Below are 16,675 nucleotides of genomic sequence, written 5' to 3'. Positions count from 1 at the left end.
ATGGATGGATGGATGGGTGGGTGGATGGATGGATGGGTGGATGGATCGATGGGCAGATGAGTGGATGGATGGATGGATGGATGGATGGGTAGGTGAGTGGGTGGGTGGATGCATGGGTCCATGGATGGACGGATGGATAAATTGAATAAATTAATGAATACGTGATATTGAGAAGCAATGCTAGGAAAATGGGCAGCTTCCATAGAGAGACCTTAGGGAATTTCACACACTGAGAAGTAAATAGTTATATGCATTTTACTGCTACTAGCAATTCTGAAAAAAAAAAAAAAACCAAAATTGGTGATTTAAATTGGTACAACACAAAGGCAACCACATCCCTTCCCGCTGTTACATATAAAATATTATTCTGCTGCTCACAACACGTGCACACACACACCAGAAGGGACACCATATTGCTGTTTTAAATTTTTAATTGAAATGCGTGAGCAGACCAGAATGCATAACAGAAGTCTTCGTCGAGCGTGTGTCTTAAGCCAATGAACCACTGTCCAGAAACAGGAGTTCTCTTCCCCACAGAAGCTACGCCAGACTCAAATATTCATCATCTGGGCTCCTCCTGAAGTATGTCAGACTTGGGCTCCTGTTCTTTGTAACCCAACACCACAGCACAGAGCACCAGTCTTTCCCCAGAATAACTGTACCGTGTTACTCTGACGGCTGAGTACCGTCCCAATCCAGTCCCTCTAAGGCTATATCCCAATGGCTATCTTCAATTAGCCCCGGGAGCATCCTGTGTGTGATGTCAGCCTAGACTGCCTCCCAGAGCTGAAGGAAGCAAACCCTCCGTCACTCACATCGTGCAAAAGCTGTCACCACAACTGATGTCGCGGACGCGCCCAGATTCCCCTAGCCAAGGGCTCACCTGCTTGACAGGATGGAAACTCTGGCCAGACACACCCACCGGGTTATGACATAACCATCACCACGTGGTCCAAACCGGTCTACCAGACCCTTCGATGCTCCACAGTAAGTGCAAGACACACCATTCTAACTTTTAAAACGTCACATTTACCTCTCTTTAGCTCAGCGATGCCCGTCGTTAATTATGATCGTGGCGGCCACAAGCAGCGACCCTGTGAGCTGTTCCAACACGCGGCATGGATTCACAAAATTAGGACACTTCTGAAGATGAGGATTTCTCCTGGAAGAAAGCTTCCAGTCTCAAACAACTGAGAACTGTCCCCAAAACAGCGGTGTCGAAATGGTTTGGGAACGTGCTGACTTGACCCGTTATTCAGGCTGAGGTAGTGATATCCGGCAACGAGCAGTCACGTGGGACACACCCCAAATGGATCTGCCTCTAAACAAGGAAAAGAACCTCTGGAGATTCTCTTAGCGTGAGCAAGGTGTCGCCAGAACCACCTGGACTAAAACCTTGGTTCTTCCAAACTGAGATGACGCTCCCTGCCGCAAGCCAGCTAGAATCTTCCTTCCACATCATCTCCAGCGTCTCCCATATTGGGCATCAGTCAATGGCACGTGGCGGTCCAGTTGGGTTTTCCAGAAGAGAAACAGCTGCAGTGTTTCTCAGATGCGCTCTGCAAAGTCTACATGAGACTCACCCTCGAGATGTCTGAACGTCTACCTAATCCTCAAGGAAAGGACTTTCCATCCTCGAGGGTTCCTGAACGGGTATACCGGTGTCATTAGCTTCGGGGCAGAAGACAACGCACAGTGACATCTAACGCTACGTAGGATAGATACGGTAGCACCTGCCCAAGGCAGCATCTCGGAGCTCCTTGGGGCAAGACCAGGGAGCACGAATAAGGGTCTGCCAGAAGTTTATTGCCGCTCCCATCTGCTGAAAGTGGGGGGCAGCCAAGAAGGCATGGAGAGCTTGGATCGGCGGGGGCGGTGGGGAGGGCTTCAAGCTGGGTTTTGGATGGTCTACGTTATTATTTTGAGGCACTCAGGCTGGTCAGCCCTAAATAGAGGCACATAGTTGAACACCTGTTCCCTCTGAAGGGCCGGAAGGAGATGTCCACGCAACGGGACCATGCAACAGCACCGTCTATAACCACACACGGAACAACACAACCGGTCAGGTTACTGCAGAAACCGGTCCAGCTTCTCCTGGATGCGGGCGAACGCGTCCTTCCCCATGTAATCGATGCGTCCCTCCTCCCAGTGTCTCCTTTCCTCCTCAGGACTCGGGGCCTTGACCTTCTCTTCGATGGAAATCTCGAAAACGGAGACGGCCAGGTCAACCTGGGGAAGACAAAGAGATAGGAGGCGGTCTTTGGAGCCATCAGCGGCACAACAGGCCATCCGCTTCAGCGACTGGTTCTACGAATGAATCTCCGCTCTCTGGCACCAAATACGTGCTGCGTTTCACACCATACGCTTAGAAGAAGATGCTTTTGCTGGCCACGTTTTGTGAAGTCTTATAAAGTATCATCGTACTTGGGTTCACTTTCTCGTAAGACGTGTTTCAATTTCTAGCCACTGAACCTTTTGAGACACACACCTGTCCTGATTTAAGGCTTCTACCCGCCCCAAACCTCAATGTTTTGAATCACTTGTATATAATCAAACTACGTGAAATCAAGAGGATGTTCACCATATGTGAATAAAGCCTATAGTAGTTTGGACGGCCTGGCAAAGCCATCGAAATAATAATCCCAGTGGTTTTCTGCTCGCAAACGGTAGGGTTTCTACCCTCTTAAAGCAAAAAACTGAGACAACATATAGATACACACGTGTGCAAACACATACACACACACCCCTTTCGTGTGGCACTCAAATGGGTCAACAAAACTAGCAAGTATGTTTGCTTTGAAAATTTCTAAGAATTAGAAAAGATGTCTACAAATATGCATGTGGTAATAATACACACACACACACACACACACACACACACAGACGCTAAAGGTGACTCGGGTATTCCCCAGACACTATGTGTCAACGGGATGATATTAGATGCCAGATGGCTAAATTCGAATTTAGATGCTGCTGGGGGGGCCTGGGTGGTTCGGTCTGTTAAGTGTCCAACTGTTCATCTCAGCTCAGGTCATGATCTCACCGGTCGTGAGTCTGAGCTCCCAAGTCGGGCTCTGGGCTGACAGCGCAGAGGCTGCTTGGGATTCTCTCCCCGCCCCTCTCCTGCTTGCACCGTCTCTGTCTCTCTCAAAATAAATAAATATTTTATAAAAAAAGAGGATTTCGATATCAGTGGGCTATGGTACTCTGTACTCCATTTGCAACCGTGTTTTTATTTTTTTTTTAATTTTTTTTTTCAACGTTTATTTATTTTTGGGACAGAGACAGACAGAGCATGAACGGGGGAGGGGCAGAGAGAGAGGGAGACACAGAATCGGAAACAGACTCCAGGCTCTGAGCCATCAGCCCAGAGCCCGACGCGGGGCTCGAACTCACGGACCGCGAGATCGTGACCTGGCTGAAGTCGGACGTTTAACTGACTGCGCCACCCAGGCGCCCCTGCAACCGTGTTTTTAAAGAGTTTGTACGGAAAACGTTCTGTTTTCTGCCCTTGTCCCCGTGTGTCGTGTTCAGGCCATCCTACTGGTCAAGGAAACAGCAAGAGTGGGAAAGAAAAAAAAAGGTCTTTTCCAGAATACCTTCTTTTCTCTGTGAGCCCTTGGATTTGGTCCCGGCGCATCTCTGGGAACTAAAGCTTTGTGGAAATAACGGGAACCGTAGCACACACGTCACACTACGCCAGCACAAAACGGTGTGCTGACTGCATCACCCGTGATAACCAGAGAAGGTGCGTATCTGAGAACACCAGAAAGCCCCCCGATTCTGTGACACACGGAATGATCCAAGATACTGAGCATTGTCCGAGAAAGTGAATGTGCACCAGTGAAGCCAGGCACTAATCACGGACTCTTGCAGACCACTCCTGGGTCTAATTTCCACCCGCATTCCCTGCTCAGAGAAGGTAGTGAACTCACCTACGGTCCCAAACCCACCACCCGGCTGAGCTGTTACATAAGGTCCGCCGAGCAGCACTCCCAAACCACGTTACCCTCTAAACACTACTCGTCTGCATCACAGAGCTTCAAAGCCGTACTCCCGGTGCTGAATAGGCTCACATTCCACATCCTGCCCAGCAGAACTGAAGAGACGCCATCACCGACCGCTCTAGAATGAAGTTTAAGTAGCGTATTTGGCATTTACTACCTTCACATGGAGGGAGACAGGGCGGTCACGTTTTCTCCAGCGCTAACGGCTAGTAAAGGCTTTGTGCCGACTGTCATCCTTATTATATGGTCAGCCAGATTCCAACTATTGCTATGAACTAGATATCTTTGTTCCCCCAAATTCCTATCAACCCCCAATAGGAGGGTATGAAGATGCGGGGCCTTTGGGAGGTGGTCAGGTCATAAGGGTGGAGTCCCCATGAATGCGATGAGTGTCCTTATAAAAGGGACCCCAGGGGCGCCTGGGTGGCGCAGTCGGTTGAGCCTCCGACTTCAGCCAGGTCACGATCTCGCGGTCCGTGGGTTTGGGCCCTGCATCGGGCTCTGGGCTGATGGCTCGGAGCCTGGAGCCTGTTTCCGATTCTGTGTCTCCCTCTCTCTCTGCCCCTCCCCCGTTCGTGCTCTGTCTCTCTCTGTCCCAAAAGTGAATAGAGGCGTTGAAAAAGAAAAAAATTAAAAAAAAAAAAAAAAAAAAAAAAAGGGACCCCAGAGGGCTCCCTCATCCCTTCCGCTGTGTGAGAGCACAGTAAGAAGACAGACGTCCATGAACCAGGAAGCGGGTCGCACTTCCATCCTGGACTTCCGCCATGCACAACTTTGAGAAAGAAATGTACCCTGTGCATCAGCCCCATGGCGTATCATGTTCGGCTATGGCTGCTCAAACGTACTCAGGAACACGTTCAATATGATCATTAGAGGCTCAACGCCCAGCTCTAGAGCCATATTAACTACTCCTTAAAGACCAAGAGGTGTCATTCAATGGCTGTTAGAAAAAAAAAAAAAAATTAGCAATTGCTTTCACTAAATATATGCACAGAAAGAAGAAAATTTAAGAACAGAACGTTCTAGAAGAGGAAGGAAAGCAGTACATGGGCCATTTGGATCAGAAGGCTCACCCCCAGATTTTTCTGCTTTTATCCGCTTCCTTTGAGACAATGGCTCCCTCAGCATTTGTTCCCACGCTCGCCATACAGAAAAACAGCAAAGCCCCCGATGGTCAATGAACTTTTGCAGAACGGCGTTTAAAAGAGAGAAAGGCCATCGTGGTTAAGGATGGAAAAGAAAGTGACCACAAGCAACGCAGGCAAGTGCTGCAAAGGACAAGGACGCAGATCAAAAGCACCAAAGAGGCTGGTGGAGTCTTATTGCAAGAAAGTCAGGCTGGAAATTGATATAGCGGTTGGTGCGTGAATACGGCTGGCCTCAGACATGGCGGACGGCATCCACCAGGAGTGCCGGACAAGACAATTAGGGTACCACCTCCAGAGCATCCTGAGGACTGGGGTCCCCGGTGACATCCACAGGGGGCTCCTGGCTCGGTTCCACGGCTTCCACAGACGGGCCACTTTCTGCTTTATCCGCAGGCCGCTAGAAACACAACCAGGCCATCGTTAGTCTGCGGACGGCTTCAGGACAACTACAGCCTTAACCACGAGGACAGAGAATCTTTGCCAGGGGAAAATAAAATCAAAGGCACACATTGTGCTAAATGGCCTCTTCTGCAAAGTCTAGAAATGTGGGCTCCACCACTCCCACCTTCTCCCCTGACACCCACCGTTTCTCGCACAACACAAGATGCCGCGAGTTCTTATGGGATGTGCCAAAGCTAATTTTTTAGACGGGGATTCAATTATAGTTCACCCCCGAGCAACACGGGGCTAGGGGCATTGACCTGCACACAGTCGAAAATCCACGTATAACTGTGGACTCCCCCAAAAGGTAACTACTACTAGCCAACCAGTGACTGAAAACCTTACCAATAATATAAAAAGTCAAGTAACACGTTTTTCTTTTGCATGTTCTATGTATTTTATAATGTATTCTTACAAAATGTAAGCTGGAGAAAAGCAAATGTGATTAAGACAATCGTTAAGGAAGAGAAAATACATTTATGGTACCGTACGGCATTTACTGAAAAAATCCGTGTACAAGTGGCCCCGCACGGTTCAACCCCGCGCCATCCAAGGGTTGACTACAGGTTATACCAAATACCCACAGAAGCATTTTACTAAGCTCGCCTCTCGGGCAGCATAGCAGCCTCTGGGTTCAATCTTCTGATGATGCAAGCAAATGACAGCCCAGATTCACGAGGGCAAATTTAGAAAAAAAACAGGGGTAGGACTCCTCATCCTTCGATACTGATATTAAACATGGGTCCAAAATCGTACCAAATTTTTTTATTTAAAAAAATATATAGGGGTGCCTGGGTGGCTCAGTCGGTTAAGTGTCCGACTTCGGCTCGGGTCATGATTTCGTGGTTCACGGGTTCGAGCCCCACGTCGGGCTCTGTGCAGACAGCTTGGAGCCTGGAGCCTGCTTCCGATTCTGTGTCTCCCTCTCTCTCTGACCCTCCCCCCATTCATGCTCTGTCTCTGTCTCAAAAATAAATAAACGTTAAAAAAAAATTAAAAAAAAAATAAAAAGAAAAAATATACATATGGGAGAATACATGTCATGGTGACGTTACACCTTTGTCGTTTCTAATGCTTCCTAAAGGAAAATGGAGTGACCCAATGGCCGACAGGAAACAGAAAGATGGAGGAGAAAAAAAAAATCTGAACAGATGACCAGGTCCTTTATAGACTAGTCACCACACAACGTATTTGAGGTGAGGTAAACCATTCAGAAAGGTCATGGGACGAAGAAGAAAAGCATGGAGAATCTTTGGTATTGACAGACACAGACACATTGAGAAAACAACACTAGCAGACACAGATGTGCGTCAGGAGTATAAATGAGGTGTACCGAGGTGGTCTGGGTCTCTGTGGAGTCTGCACATTGGGGGGAGGGTGGTGAGAATGGGTCACACCTCACTCCAGCGGAAGTCTCAAGTTCAGGCCACCCTATCGTCTGTTATAAAGAAAGAAAGAAAAGCAAATTAGGTCAGCCCTCCTGCAGGTATCTGAAAACACCCAATCTCTTTTTTTCTGCATCCATGATACAAGGGCAGCCCGTTAAGGAAGACGTGTGGGACAGACGCTGCTGGGCTCACCGATGCCTGTGTCTACTCCTCAGTCTCGGGCTCACGCGTCCCAGCCTCCTTGCCCCTAGGTGGAGCCCCACAGGGACTTCTCACCCACACGCATGAGGTCTAATGTGACTCACCTGGAGCAAGGCAGAATACACATTCCTTAACCTCTCCACTCCCAGGTCAGGTGAAGCCTATTTCAACTGGGGTTCCACCAGAAAACAAACCCCGACCGAAAGTGATTTGAGTGACTATTTTCTCACTTCTTCCAAGGATGGTATGCAGCCAAGATCATTCCAGGTGTACGAGAGACAGCATAACGCATTGTGTTCAATGGCTGGCCACGACAGGAGATCCTAATTGTCCCTCAGCGAGTCACGGCAGAGAAGGGATGTCCTAGAAGACGCTGGACCAGAATAAGAGGAGGATCCTGGACCCCTCGATGACTGCATGGAGCCACACATATCTTTGTCACCACAGTTGACTAGGACATGGGCACAGATGTTTCCTCATTTGGGGATGTTTGTTACACGGCGAGCCTGACCAATTCACAATGGGGAAGCAAGCTTGCACCCACAGGCTGGGGGCCATAAATGCTCTGAAGGCTTCTGCAAGACTAAGCTCATCAGTCAGCCACAGCGACTAGAGAATGCCGAGGTATGTGCCCAATTCTCTGTGCAAAAACACCGTGAAAATCATGCAGGTGGACTGGGCTGAGCTTGCAAGATGGATATTATAAATACACCTGGCACTTTATTTCCCCTTGAAGCAACCAAGAGGCTGTCGAGAAGAATCTGGGCAGACATTTTAGCAGTGTCATGAGGCTGAGGACCCCATAAATGATGAGGCATCCAAGAGGGACCCTCGGAACGCCAAAGGCTTTCACATGGGACCACACTAAAAGGAGGGCCAGAAACAGCGACTCTTACAAACACAGAAGCCCGATTTCACACCAGCTCAACCCCTCAAAGGTGTGGGCACACCACCTGTATGAAGACTTCCTGCCAGGAAAGATGAAACAAAACAAAACACAATGCTCTCTGGATGAGGATAATATGATTCAGAGCTTCCAATGACCCCAGCAATTTTTCCATGTACAATGAATGTCTTGAAGGCTATTCAAAATCAACTAGCATAGAGCAAAACAAGATCAAATGAATGAAAAGCAAGAGGGAACAAAATCAAACCACAAGAACATGGGGCGCCTGGGTGGCTCAGTCGGTTGAGCGTCCGACTTCAGCTCAGGTCATGATCTCGCGGTCCATGAGTTCGAGCCCCACATTGGGCTCTGGGCTGATGGCTCAGAGCCTGGAGCCTGCTTCTGATTCTGTGTCTCCCTCTCTCTCTGTCCCTCCCCCGTTCATGCTCTCTCTTTGTCTCAAAAATAAATAAACGTTAAAAAAAATTTTTTTAAAAAAACACAAGACCATGAAATCCACATATATGACTTATCAGACACGCACTATAATCAATAATCAAGTCTAAAAAATACTTTAAATGAAATAAAGGGGGAAATTAGAGAATTTCAAAGGAGTCCAGAAACTGTCCTATTAAATATTTTCTGTTTATTGGAATTAAAAACACAGTAACTGGGGCGCTTGGGTGGCTCGGTCTGTTAAGTATGCAGCTTCAGCTCAGGTCATGATCTCATGGTTCGTGGTTCAAGCCCCATGTCAGGCTGTGCCCTGACCACGTGGAGCCTGCTTGGGATTCTCTTTCTCCCCCTCTCTTTCTGCAGCTCCCCCCCCGCTCAAAATAAGTAAACTTAAAAAAGCTCACAGTAACTGCAGTTAAGTGTCCAGGATATGGGTTTAACAACTGATTAAACACAGCTAAAGAAAAGACCAGTTAACTGGAGAACAGGCCAGTAGAGTGAAGCATGGAAAGCCAGATGGGAGGGAAATGTAGAGAAGTGAGTCACAGATACAAGGAACATCATAAAAAGTCATACTAAAGATCTAATTACAATAACAAGAGAGTAGGTGAGTGGGGAGAAGGAAGGAGAGAAAGAGGGAGAACACAGAAAGACAGAATGCTCAGAAGGAACACAGGGTCAAGGAGTGCTACAAACTCCAAGGAGGACAAACACAAAGAATAAACAACCCAGAGCCATCGTGAGGAAACAGATAACCAAAGCCCAAGAGACAAATCTTACAAGCAGCCAGAGCAAAGAGACAAATTGCCCTCAAGTGCAGAAACAGGATGCTGGAAGACGGACTTATTAAGAGATCATGGAGGTCAGAAGACTAAGAAACAACATTTTTAGGGTGCCCTTGTGAAACTACCTGCCAGGGGAGAATTCCACATCCAGTAAAATACGGCCTAAAATGAAGGTACATAGTACATGTATGAATGACATTTTAAGAAATTACTATACAGTTTTTCACTTGCAGATGATGTGATTTTGCAGGTCGACTGACCAAAAGAATCGAGGCAGAATCTGTTCGTGTGTAAAAATTTAGCAAGGCAGCTGGATTTCAAAACTCAAACATATTTCTAGACACCCACATCAAGTAGTAAGAAAATTAGTTTTTACAATGATACCGTTTATAGTAGCCTCAAAACACACCAAAAACGAGGAATACGTCTAGTAAAATGTATCCAAGATCCCTACCAAACAATTTAACCTATTGACAGAAAATAAAGAAGATCTACCTAGAAATATACTATGTCCACAGAATGGAGGGCTCAACACTTTGGAGATATCAGTCCTTCTAAAACTGATCTGTAGGTTCAGTGCAATCACAGCTGAAATTCCAGAAGACTTTTTTGTTTGTTTTCCAAGACACTGTACAGCTGATCCTAATATTCACAGGGAAATTTAGAAGAGGCAGGGAAAGAAGAAAAAAGTTGAGGTACTTGTATGACCAGTAATAAGACTTATTTTAAAGCCATGGTCATCACGGCAGTATGTTACTAGTGCAAGGAAGGGAAAGATAACACAAAAGAATATAGAATCTGAAAACAGATCCATCCACAAAATGGGCACAGGAATGATGGCAAAGGCAACATGACAAAGCAGTGGGGAAATAACAGCTTTGTTGTTAACCTGTGCTGAGTTCATTCTGGGTCCACGTGTAATAGTAATGAATGCTGACCCCAAGCCCATTCCTTACCCAACATCCACTGCAGGTGGATTATATACTTACATATAAAAAGAAGACACAATACAAATTCTGTAAGACATGCAACGTCTTCATCACCTTAGTTTTGGGACAGATTTTCCTGAACGGTGAATAAAACAGACTCTACATAAAGGAAATACTAAAACCTGGCTAAACTAGGAATTTCTGGGCATCAAAGGATGCCATTTGGGGACTGAAAAGGTAACAGAGTAGGAGAAAGTATTTACCGTACTACTGGAAAAGAGCTTGTATCTGGAATATATACACATTGTTAAGACTAACTTTAAAACAGGAGACCCTGGAGGAAAAAAAATGTTCAAAATATTTGAACGAGCATTGCCAAAAGCGCCACAGCTTGATAAGCATCCAAAAATTGTCTCATGTTAATTCAGCCTCATCTGATACATGCACACTAAAACCACAAGGAGACGCCCCACGTGCTCACTGGCACTCTGGAAGGTTGCCGACGAGGTGAAGCCACCAGGACTCCCACTAGGGGTGCCACCACTTGCCAAATCCTTGGCAGAATCTACTAACGCAAAAGGGTACATAAAAGCCTACCCTTTGATCTAACGACCCCGCCCCTAAGTATCACCTCACCAAAAACGCGTGTGCAAGGGCAACGCCAGGCACGCACAACGTTGTTCCCAGCAGCGTTACCTGTATCGCCCCAAACGGTAGTATCCATCAACGCTAGAATCAATGTATCATGTCCTCCTACAATTTGACACCATGCAACCCACAGAATAAACAAACTACTGACTCACTCTGCAAGACGGAAGGATCTCATAAATATGTCGTGTGAAGGAGACCAGGCTAGAAAGAACATACTGTAGGATCCCATTTATAAGGAGCTCAAGAGCACTCACAAGTAAGTGGTAATGGTGGGCCAAGGTCAGGGTAGCATTTTCTAGTGACCGGGAGGGTGAAAGGGGTCTTTTGGGGTGAATTTCCAGGTCCGGATTGTGGCTATTGAGAATTTTTTTCACTCTGAAAATGCATGAAGGTATATACTTATCACGTGTGTCATTTTTCACACATATGTTATCCCTCAGCTTGAAGGGAGGGAGGGAGGGAGGGAGGAAGGGAGGGAGGGAGGGAGGAGGATGTTCTACAAACAATAAAAACAACCAATAACTTCAAAAAAATAAACGGCATTCCTTGTCTTTTCATTCACTACATTTCCCCACCCAAGATACTGGAGGACAAAACACATGACTGAGAAAATAATAAACGGCAAATATATTTGCCTAAATACATCAATGTACATGGGAAGAAAATCAGACCTCCGGCTGTAACTTTTGAAAACGGATACCTAGTCGTCAGTACTGGTTGCCATATTTACAAAGGCTCCTGTCTTCCATCGGGATCCCAAGGTCAGGACCCAGCTCTTATACATTTATAGGAATTTATAAAAATAATTTTTTTGTTTTTCGACTGGGTTCCAGCTCCCCAGATCAAAGACCCAGAGTCAATAATTCAATACATGGCCGGTAGGTGGCAGTGATGCTGTGTAATGAATTCCAAAATAAAGCTCTTCGGATACAGCGAAGGCACGAGTTCCTTTGGTGTTTTTTCTTCCAAGTTCTTCTTTAAGTTCTAGTTGGTTAACACAGAGCATAATACTGGTTTCAGGGCTGGAATTTACCGATGCGTCCCGTCCTTTTAAAAGTGTGAGGACTTGGGGCGCCTGGGTGGCGCAGTCGGTTAAGCGTCCGACTTCAGCCAGGTCACGATCTCGCGGTCCGTGAGTTCGAGCCCCGCGTCGGGCTCTGGGCTGATGGCTCAGAGCCTGGAGCCTGTTTCCGATTCTGTGCTTCCCTCTCTCTCTGCCCCTCCCCCGTTCATGCTCTGTCTCTCTCTGTCCCAAAAATAAATAAACGTTGAAAAAAATAAAATAAAATAAAAGTGTGAGGACTTCATCGCTTGTAGAGACACAAGGTCATCATCAGAGAATCGAGCCACTGGGATCCTCAGCGGTGACCCCTCCCTGGCCCTAATGACACATTTCAGCAGACAAGTCGGATGTCTTCCCTTCCTGCCTCTGCACGTCTGGAAGATCCCTTCTGCCTGAGCACTTGAATGCGAACCCAAGTTCTACCTCCAGGTGGATGGTTCTAGACTCCTTCCTCCGCAATCTGCACACACTGGTTACTCATCGCAGGCACCCGCCGTTTGGAGATGTCTGGGAAGCCTGGGGCACGGAGGCATGGAGGTGCAACAAACTGTAGAGTGCCTTCCACAAAAATGTCCGCTAAACTTTAAACATCGCTTTTTCACTGAGGCGCCTGGGGGCGGCTCGGTCGGTGAGGCGTCCGACTTCGACTCAGGTCACGATCTCACGGTTCGTGGGTTCAAGCCCCGCGTCGGGCTCTGTGCTGACGGTTCGGAGCCCGGAGCCTGCTTCGGATTCTGTGTCTCCCTCTCTCTGTGCCCCTCCCCCACTCATGCTCTGTCTCTCTGTCAAAAATAAATACACATTAAAACAAATTAAACATTGCTTCTTCACACTGAGAAACAGCTTCCCCAAGGCCGTGTGCAGCACAGAGAACTTAAGGGGAATAAAAGTGCCTTCCGACTGGAAGACTTAAATGCAGAAATCTTTCAACACCGGATATTATCGCAATGTATTCACTTGGAGATATGGGGTCTAGGAACACCGGTGTCCTTTGGGATTACCCGTAATCCTTTGGGATTATGTCCCCCACGAGTATCTCCGGGCTGATCGAGGTGTGGGCAGCCTGGAGCTCCTTCCAGCGGCTCCCACACAGGGTCTGTTTCCTGGCTTTCTCCCGCTTCTGGAGACACCGGAGGCCCTGGCTTGTGGCCACGTTCCTCCAAAGCCAGCGGAGCTCACGTCTTCTGTCTCTGCCTTGCTCAGAATCATCTGATCACGAGGTCCTCATCCGGATAAGGTAGCATTTTCAGGTTCCCAGAGTCAGGACGTGCCCGTGTTGGTCGGGGAGAATCATTTGATGTACCCACAGGTGCAATGATGCACGTGAACGCAGGAGCCCCCCCACATAAAACTGTGCAATGATCCACGTGAATGCAGAAAGCCCCTCCCACGTAAAACTGTGCAATGATCCATGTGAACGCAGGAACCCCCCCCCCACAAAACTGTGCCATGATCCACATATAATTGTGCAAGGACCTACATGAACGCAGGAGCCCCTGCCCCCCACGCCAAAGCCAGAGCCTTGGAAGCAGGCTCTCAGCTCTGTGTCCTTGGGGAGCCAGCGTCTGACTCTCCCATCACAGCCGTGTGGACGTCGAGTACTCACGTCCTCCGAACGGCATCCCTTGGGGGAAGGCGGGATGTCCTCTGTGACCACAGTCTGCTCCGAAGGGCCCTCAGCTGGCCAAGGCTGGCTGGACCCTGCTGATTCTGCACACAGCTCCCCGACGCCAGTCTGCAGAAAGATGAACACAGTAGCTAAGTCCTCCTCCTATGTTTCCAACTCTGCAGCTGCCCTGGGGACCCCAAGACTCATACCATGCCCTGCGAGGCCAGTGCTCCCCAACTCGGTAAACATAGCCTTGCCCAGGGAATGCACACAGACCTAGGAAACCAGGACCCCAGAACCTATCAACAAGCCATAAATGTTCTGGGTCGGCTGTGCAGACAGCTAACTGCTCTGGAAACAAACCCCAGCACCCCCACACACCCTGGCTGACAGAGAGCCCCTCGGGCCATAGGGGCTGCTGACCACGAAGACACCTGCAAAAGTCAGCTCTGATCGAACAGGTGACAGGTGGTTCTCAAGCAAGCTGCCCCGTTCTGTGTCCTCACTGCTCTGGATGCCGTATTTCTCCCAAGCACCTGACTCCACGTGGCATCCTGAACACAGACAAACTTGTATGCGCTCATGTGACATGACCTGAGACCCCGAGTCCTCAGAAAGAGAAGAACCACTTGGTTCCACCAGACAGAACCCGCAGTAAACGAAGGATTCTTTGCGATTTGCCATCAACGCCATGGCTGTGGATGGACCGACCTTCCCGTACTAATAAACGAGCCGGTAAGCAACGATCAAGTAAGAAAGTTCCCTGGGACCGAATTCCAAAAACTCTTTTGCGAGGAACCTGCCATACCCCTAGTCGGCGGACTGCACACACATCATTACGTAGTGCGTTAAGAGTCACCGTGACATTAAAAAAAAAAACCAGATCAGCGTGCTTCAACTGATGATGTAAATTGGAAAGTGTGTCCTCGCAAGACACGGTAATCAGTCCCCCGCGGCCACTCATACCCCAGCGGCTCTTTCCCTGACGCAGGCAGCTAATTGGAATGATTTATGCACGAATCCTGTAAATCTCAGCAACACTCTGGCGCATTAAACATTCACGATTCTGAGCCGAAGGCAGGGGGAACAATAACCACACAGGGTGTCTGTCTGTTCAGCATCCTTTATGAAATACAGCATGTGGGAACGGAAGCGTGAGCTTCTAGAAAGTACACCGGGCATCTGGACCACGCACAGCATCTACCCGTGCCCAACGCCTGTTTCCAGAGGGCGTCACCCGCTTACGGCTTGTCCCGGAGCCACGTGCTGTCCCGCATCCCGGAAGCTCTCGTAAAGAGGCAGGACGCTGCGCTGGTAGACTGTCCACCACAGGTTGAGGAAGGACGTCTGGTGCTGGGTCCCCAACCCGGAGCCGTCCTCCAACACCGAGCCCGTCTGCGGATTGTACTTATAGTTCCATGGCTTTGTGGGCCCCAGAAAGTGCACGACCTTTGCACTCGAGCCGAATCTGAGGAGGAAACACACAGCATTCCACTTTCCACTTGGAAGTGACCACACACACACACACACACACACACACGGAAAGCATCACGCGGCCATGAGACACGTCAAAGACAGCAGCAAGTAAACACCTGTCTCAACCCTACTAATTGGACCCACACTTAGGTTTCCTTAAAGATAATGGTTTAAACACTCCACATTTGCAGTATTTGGTTTTCTACATACCAAGGAACATAATCATAACCCACTGGGGTATTCCCCCCAAAGCAGAAGAATCAGTTGAGAACCTTATAAAGATTGTGGATTTTCTCCTCTCAACCTTTTTTTTTTATTTAAAAAAAATTTTTTTAATGTTTTATTTATTTTTTAATGTTTTATTTATTTTTGAGACAGAGAGAGACAGAGCATGAACAGGGGAGGGTCAGAGAGAGGGAGACACAGAATCTGAAATGGGCTCCAGGCTCTGAGCGGTCAGCACAGAGCCCAACGCAGGGCTCGAACTCACGGACCTTGAGATCATGACCTGAGCCAAGGTCGGACACTTAACCGACCAAGCCACCCAGGCGCCCCTAAAAAAAATTTTTTTTTGATGTCTATTTATTTTTGAGAGAGAGACACAGAGCACGAGCGAGGGAGGGGCAGAGAGAGAGGGAGACACAGAATCCGAAGCAGGCTCCAGGCTCCGAGCCGTCAGCACAGAGCCCGACGCGGGGCTCGAACTCACGCGAGATCACGCGAGATCCCGACCTGAGTCGGAGTTGGACGCTTAACGGACTGAGCCACCCAGGGGCCCCATCTCCTCTCAACATTTTAAAACATTTTTTCCATATGCGTCTTCCCATGAAATTTTAATACTATATTTGCACTGTAATGCGTGTTCCGTATGCACATCTCTGGTTTATACATTAAAAAGAATAGGATGTTTGCACTCCCCAAGGACCAATTTCTGCCCCTTGGAGGCAGTCTGGCCCCTGTTAAAAATGCGCACTCTAGGGGCGCCTGGGTGGCGCAGTCGGTTAAGCGTCCGACTTCAGCCAGGTCACGATCTCGCGGTCCGTGAGTTCGAGCCCCGCGTCGGGCTCTGGGCTGATGGCTCGGAGCCTGGAGCCTGTTTCCGATTCTGTGTCTCCCTCTCTCTCTGCCCCTCCCCCGTTCATGCTCTGTCTCTCTCTGTCCCAAAAATAAATAAACGTTGAAAAAAAATAAAAAAAAATTAAAAAAATGCGCACTCTAGAATTATTCTGTCCCTACATTCTGCTCAGATTTTCCACTTTTCTTTATAACAGCATCACCCACAGCAGCAAATCTCAAACATTTTTGTCCCAGGACTTTTTGAAATTCTTAAAATGCACTGAGGACCACAAGCCTAGATTTGTTCACGTGGATTCTATCTGTACATATTTATCGCAATGGAAATTAAAACAAGAATCTGAAAACCGATTTAATCAATTCATTAGAAATCAATCACCCCTGAGATGTTGATGTTCATTTCATACTTTCTTCCTGAAAAATAACTGTATTTTCATGGACCATCCCAAGAGGAAACAGCCAGCTTCTTATAACTGTGTGCATTCAGGACACTGTTTTTGGTTTTTTGTTTTTCAGTGCATTTTTTATTACATCATAGAGTGTCTGTAAAACTCCTATACG

General features: G+C 47.8%; 1 protein-coding gene across 7 annotated transcripts in view; it reads right to left on the bottom strand.

The window, feature by feature from the left end:
* Window positions 1-413: 413 nt before the first annotated feature.
* The window catches only part of GYG2 (glycogenin 2), a 36,368-nt gene continuing 20,106 nt past the window's right edge, over window positions 414-16,675 (bottom strand). For 5 of the 7 annotated variants that reach the window (XM_045470761.1, XM_045470760.1, XM_045470763.1 and 2 more), the window contains 5 exons: window positions 14,810-15,032; window positions 13,562-13,690; window positions 6,930-7,034; window positions 5,445-5,552; window positions 414-2,229 (listed from right to left, as the gene is read on the bottom strand). In XM_045470761.1, the coding sequence (XP_045326717.1) occupies window positions 2,068-2,229; window positions 5,445-5,552; window positions 6,930-7,034; window positions 13,562-13,690; window positions 14,810-15,032 (727 nt within the window). In that variant the 3' untranslated portion in view covers window positions 414-2,067. Of the gene's footprint in view, window positions 2,230-5,080; window positions 5,190-5,444; window positions 5,553-6,929; window positions 7,035-13,561; window positions 13,691-14,809; window positions 15,033-16,675 lie in introns of all 7 variants that reach the window. The other 2 variants (XM_045470762.1, XM_045470766.1) reach the window with 2 other exon arrangements.

Source organism: Leopardus geoffroyi, chromosome X (genome assembly GCF_018350155.1).
Source record: "Leopardus geoffroyi isolate Oge1 chromosome X, O.geoffroyi_Oge1_pat1.0, whole genome shotgun sequence".
NCBI lineage: Eukaryota > Metazoa > Chordata > Mammalia > Carnivora > Felidae > Leopardus > Leopardus geoffroyi.
This window is presented reverse-complemented; position numbering and strand designations above follow the sequence as displayed.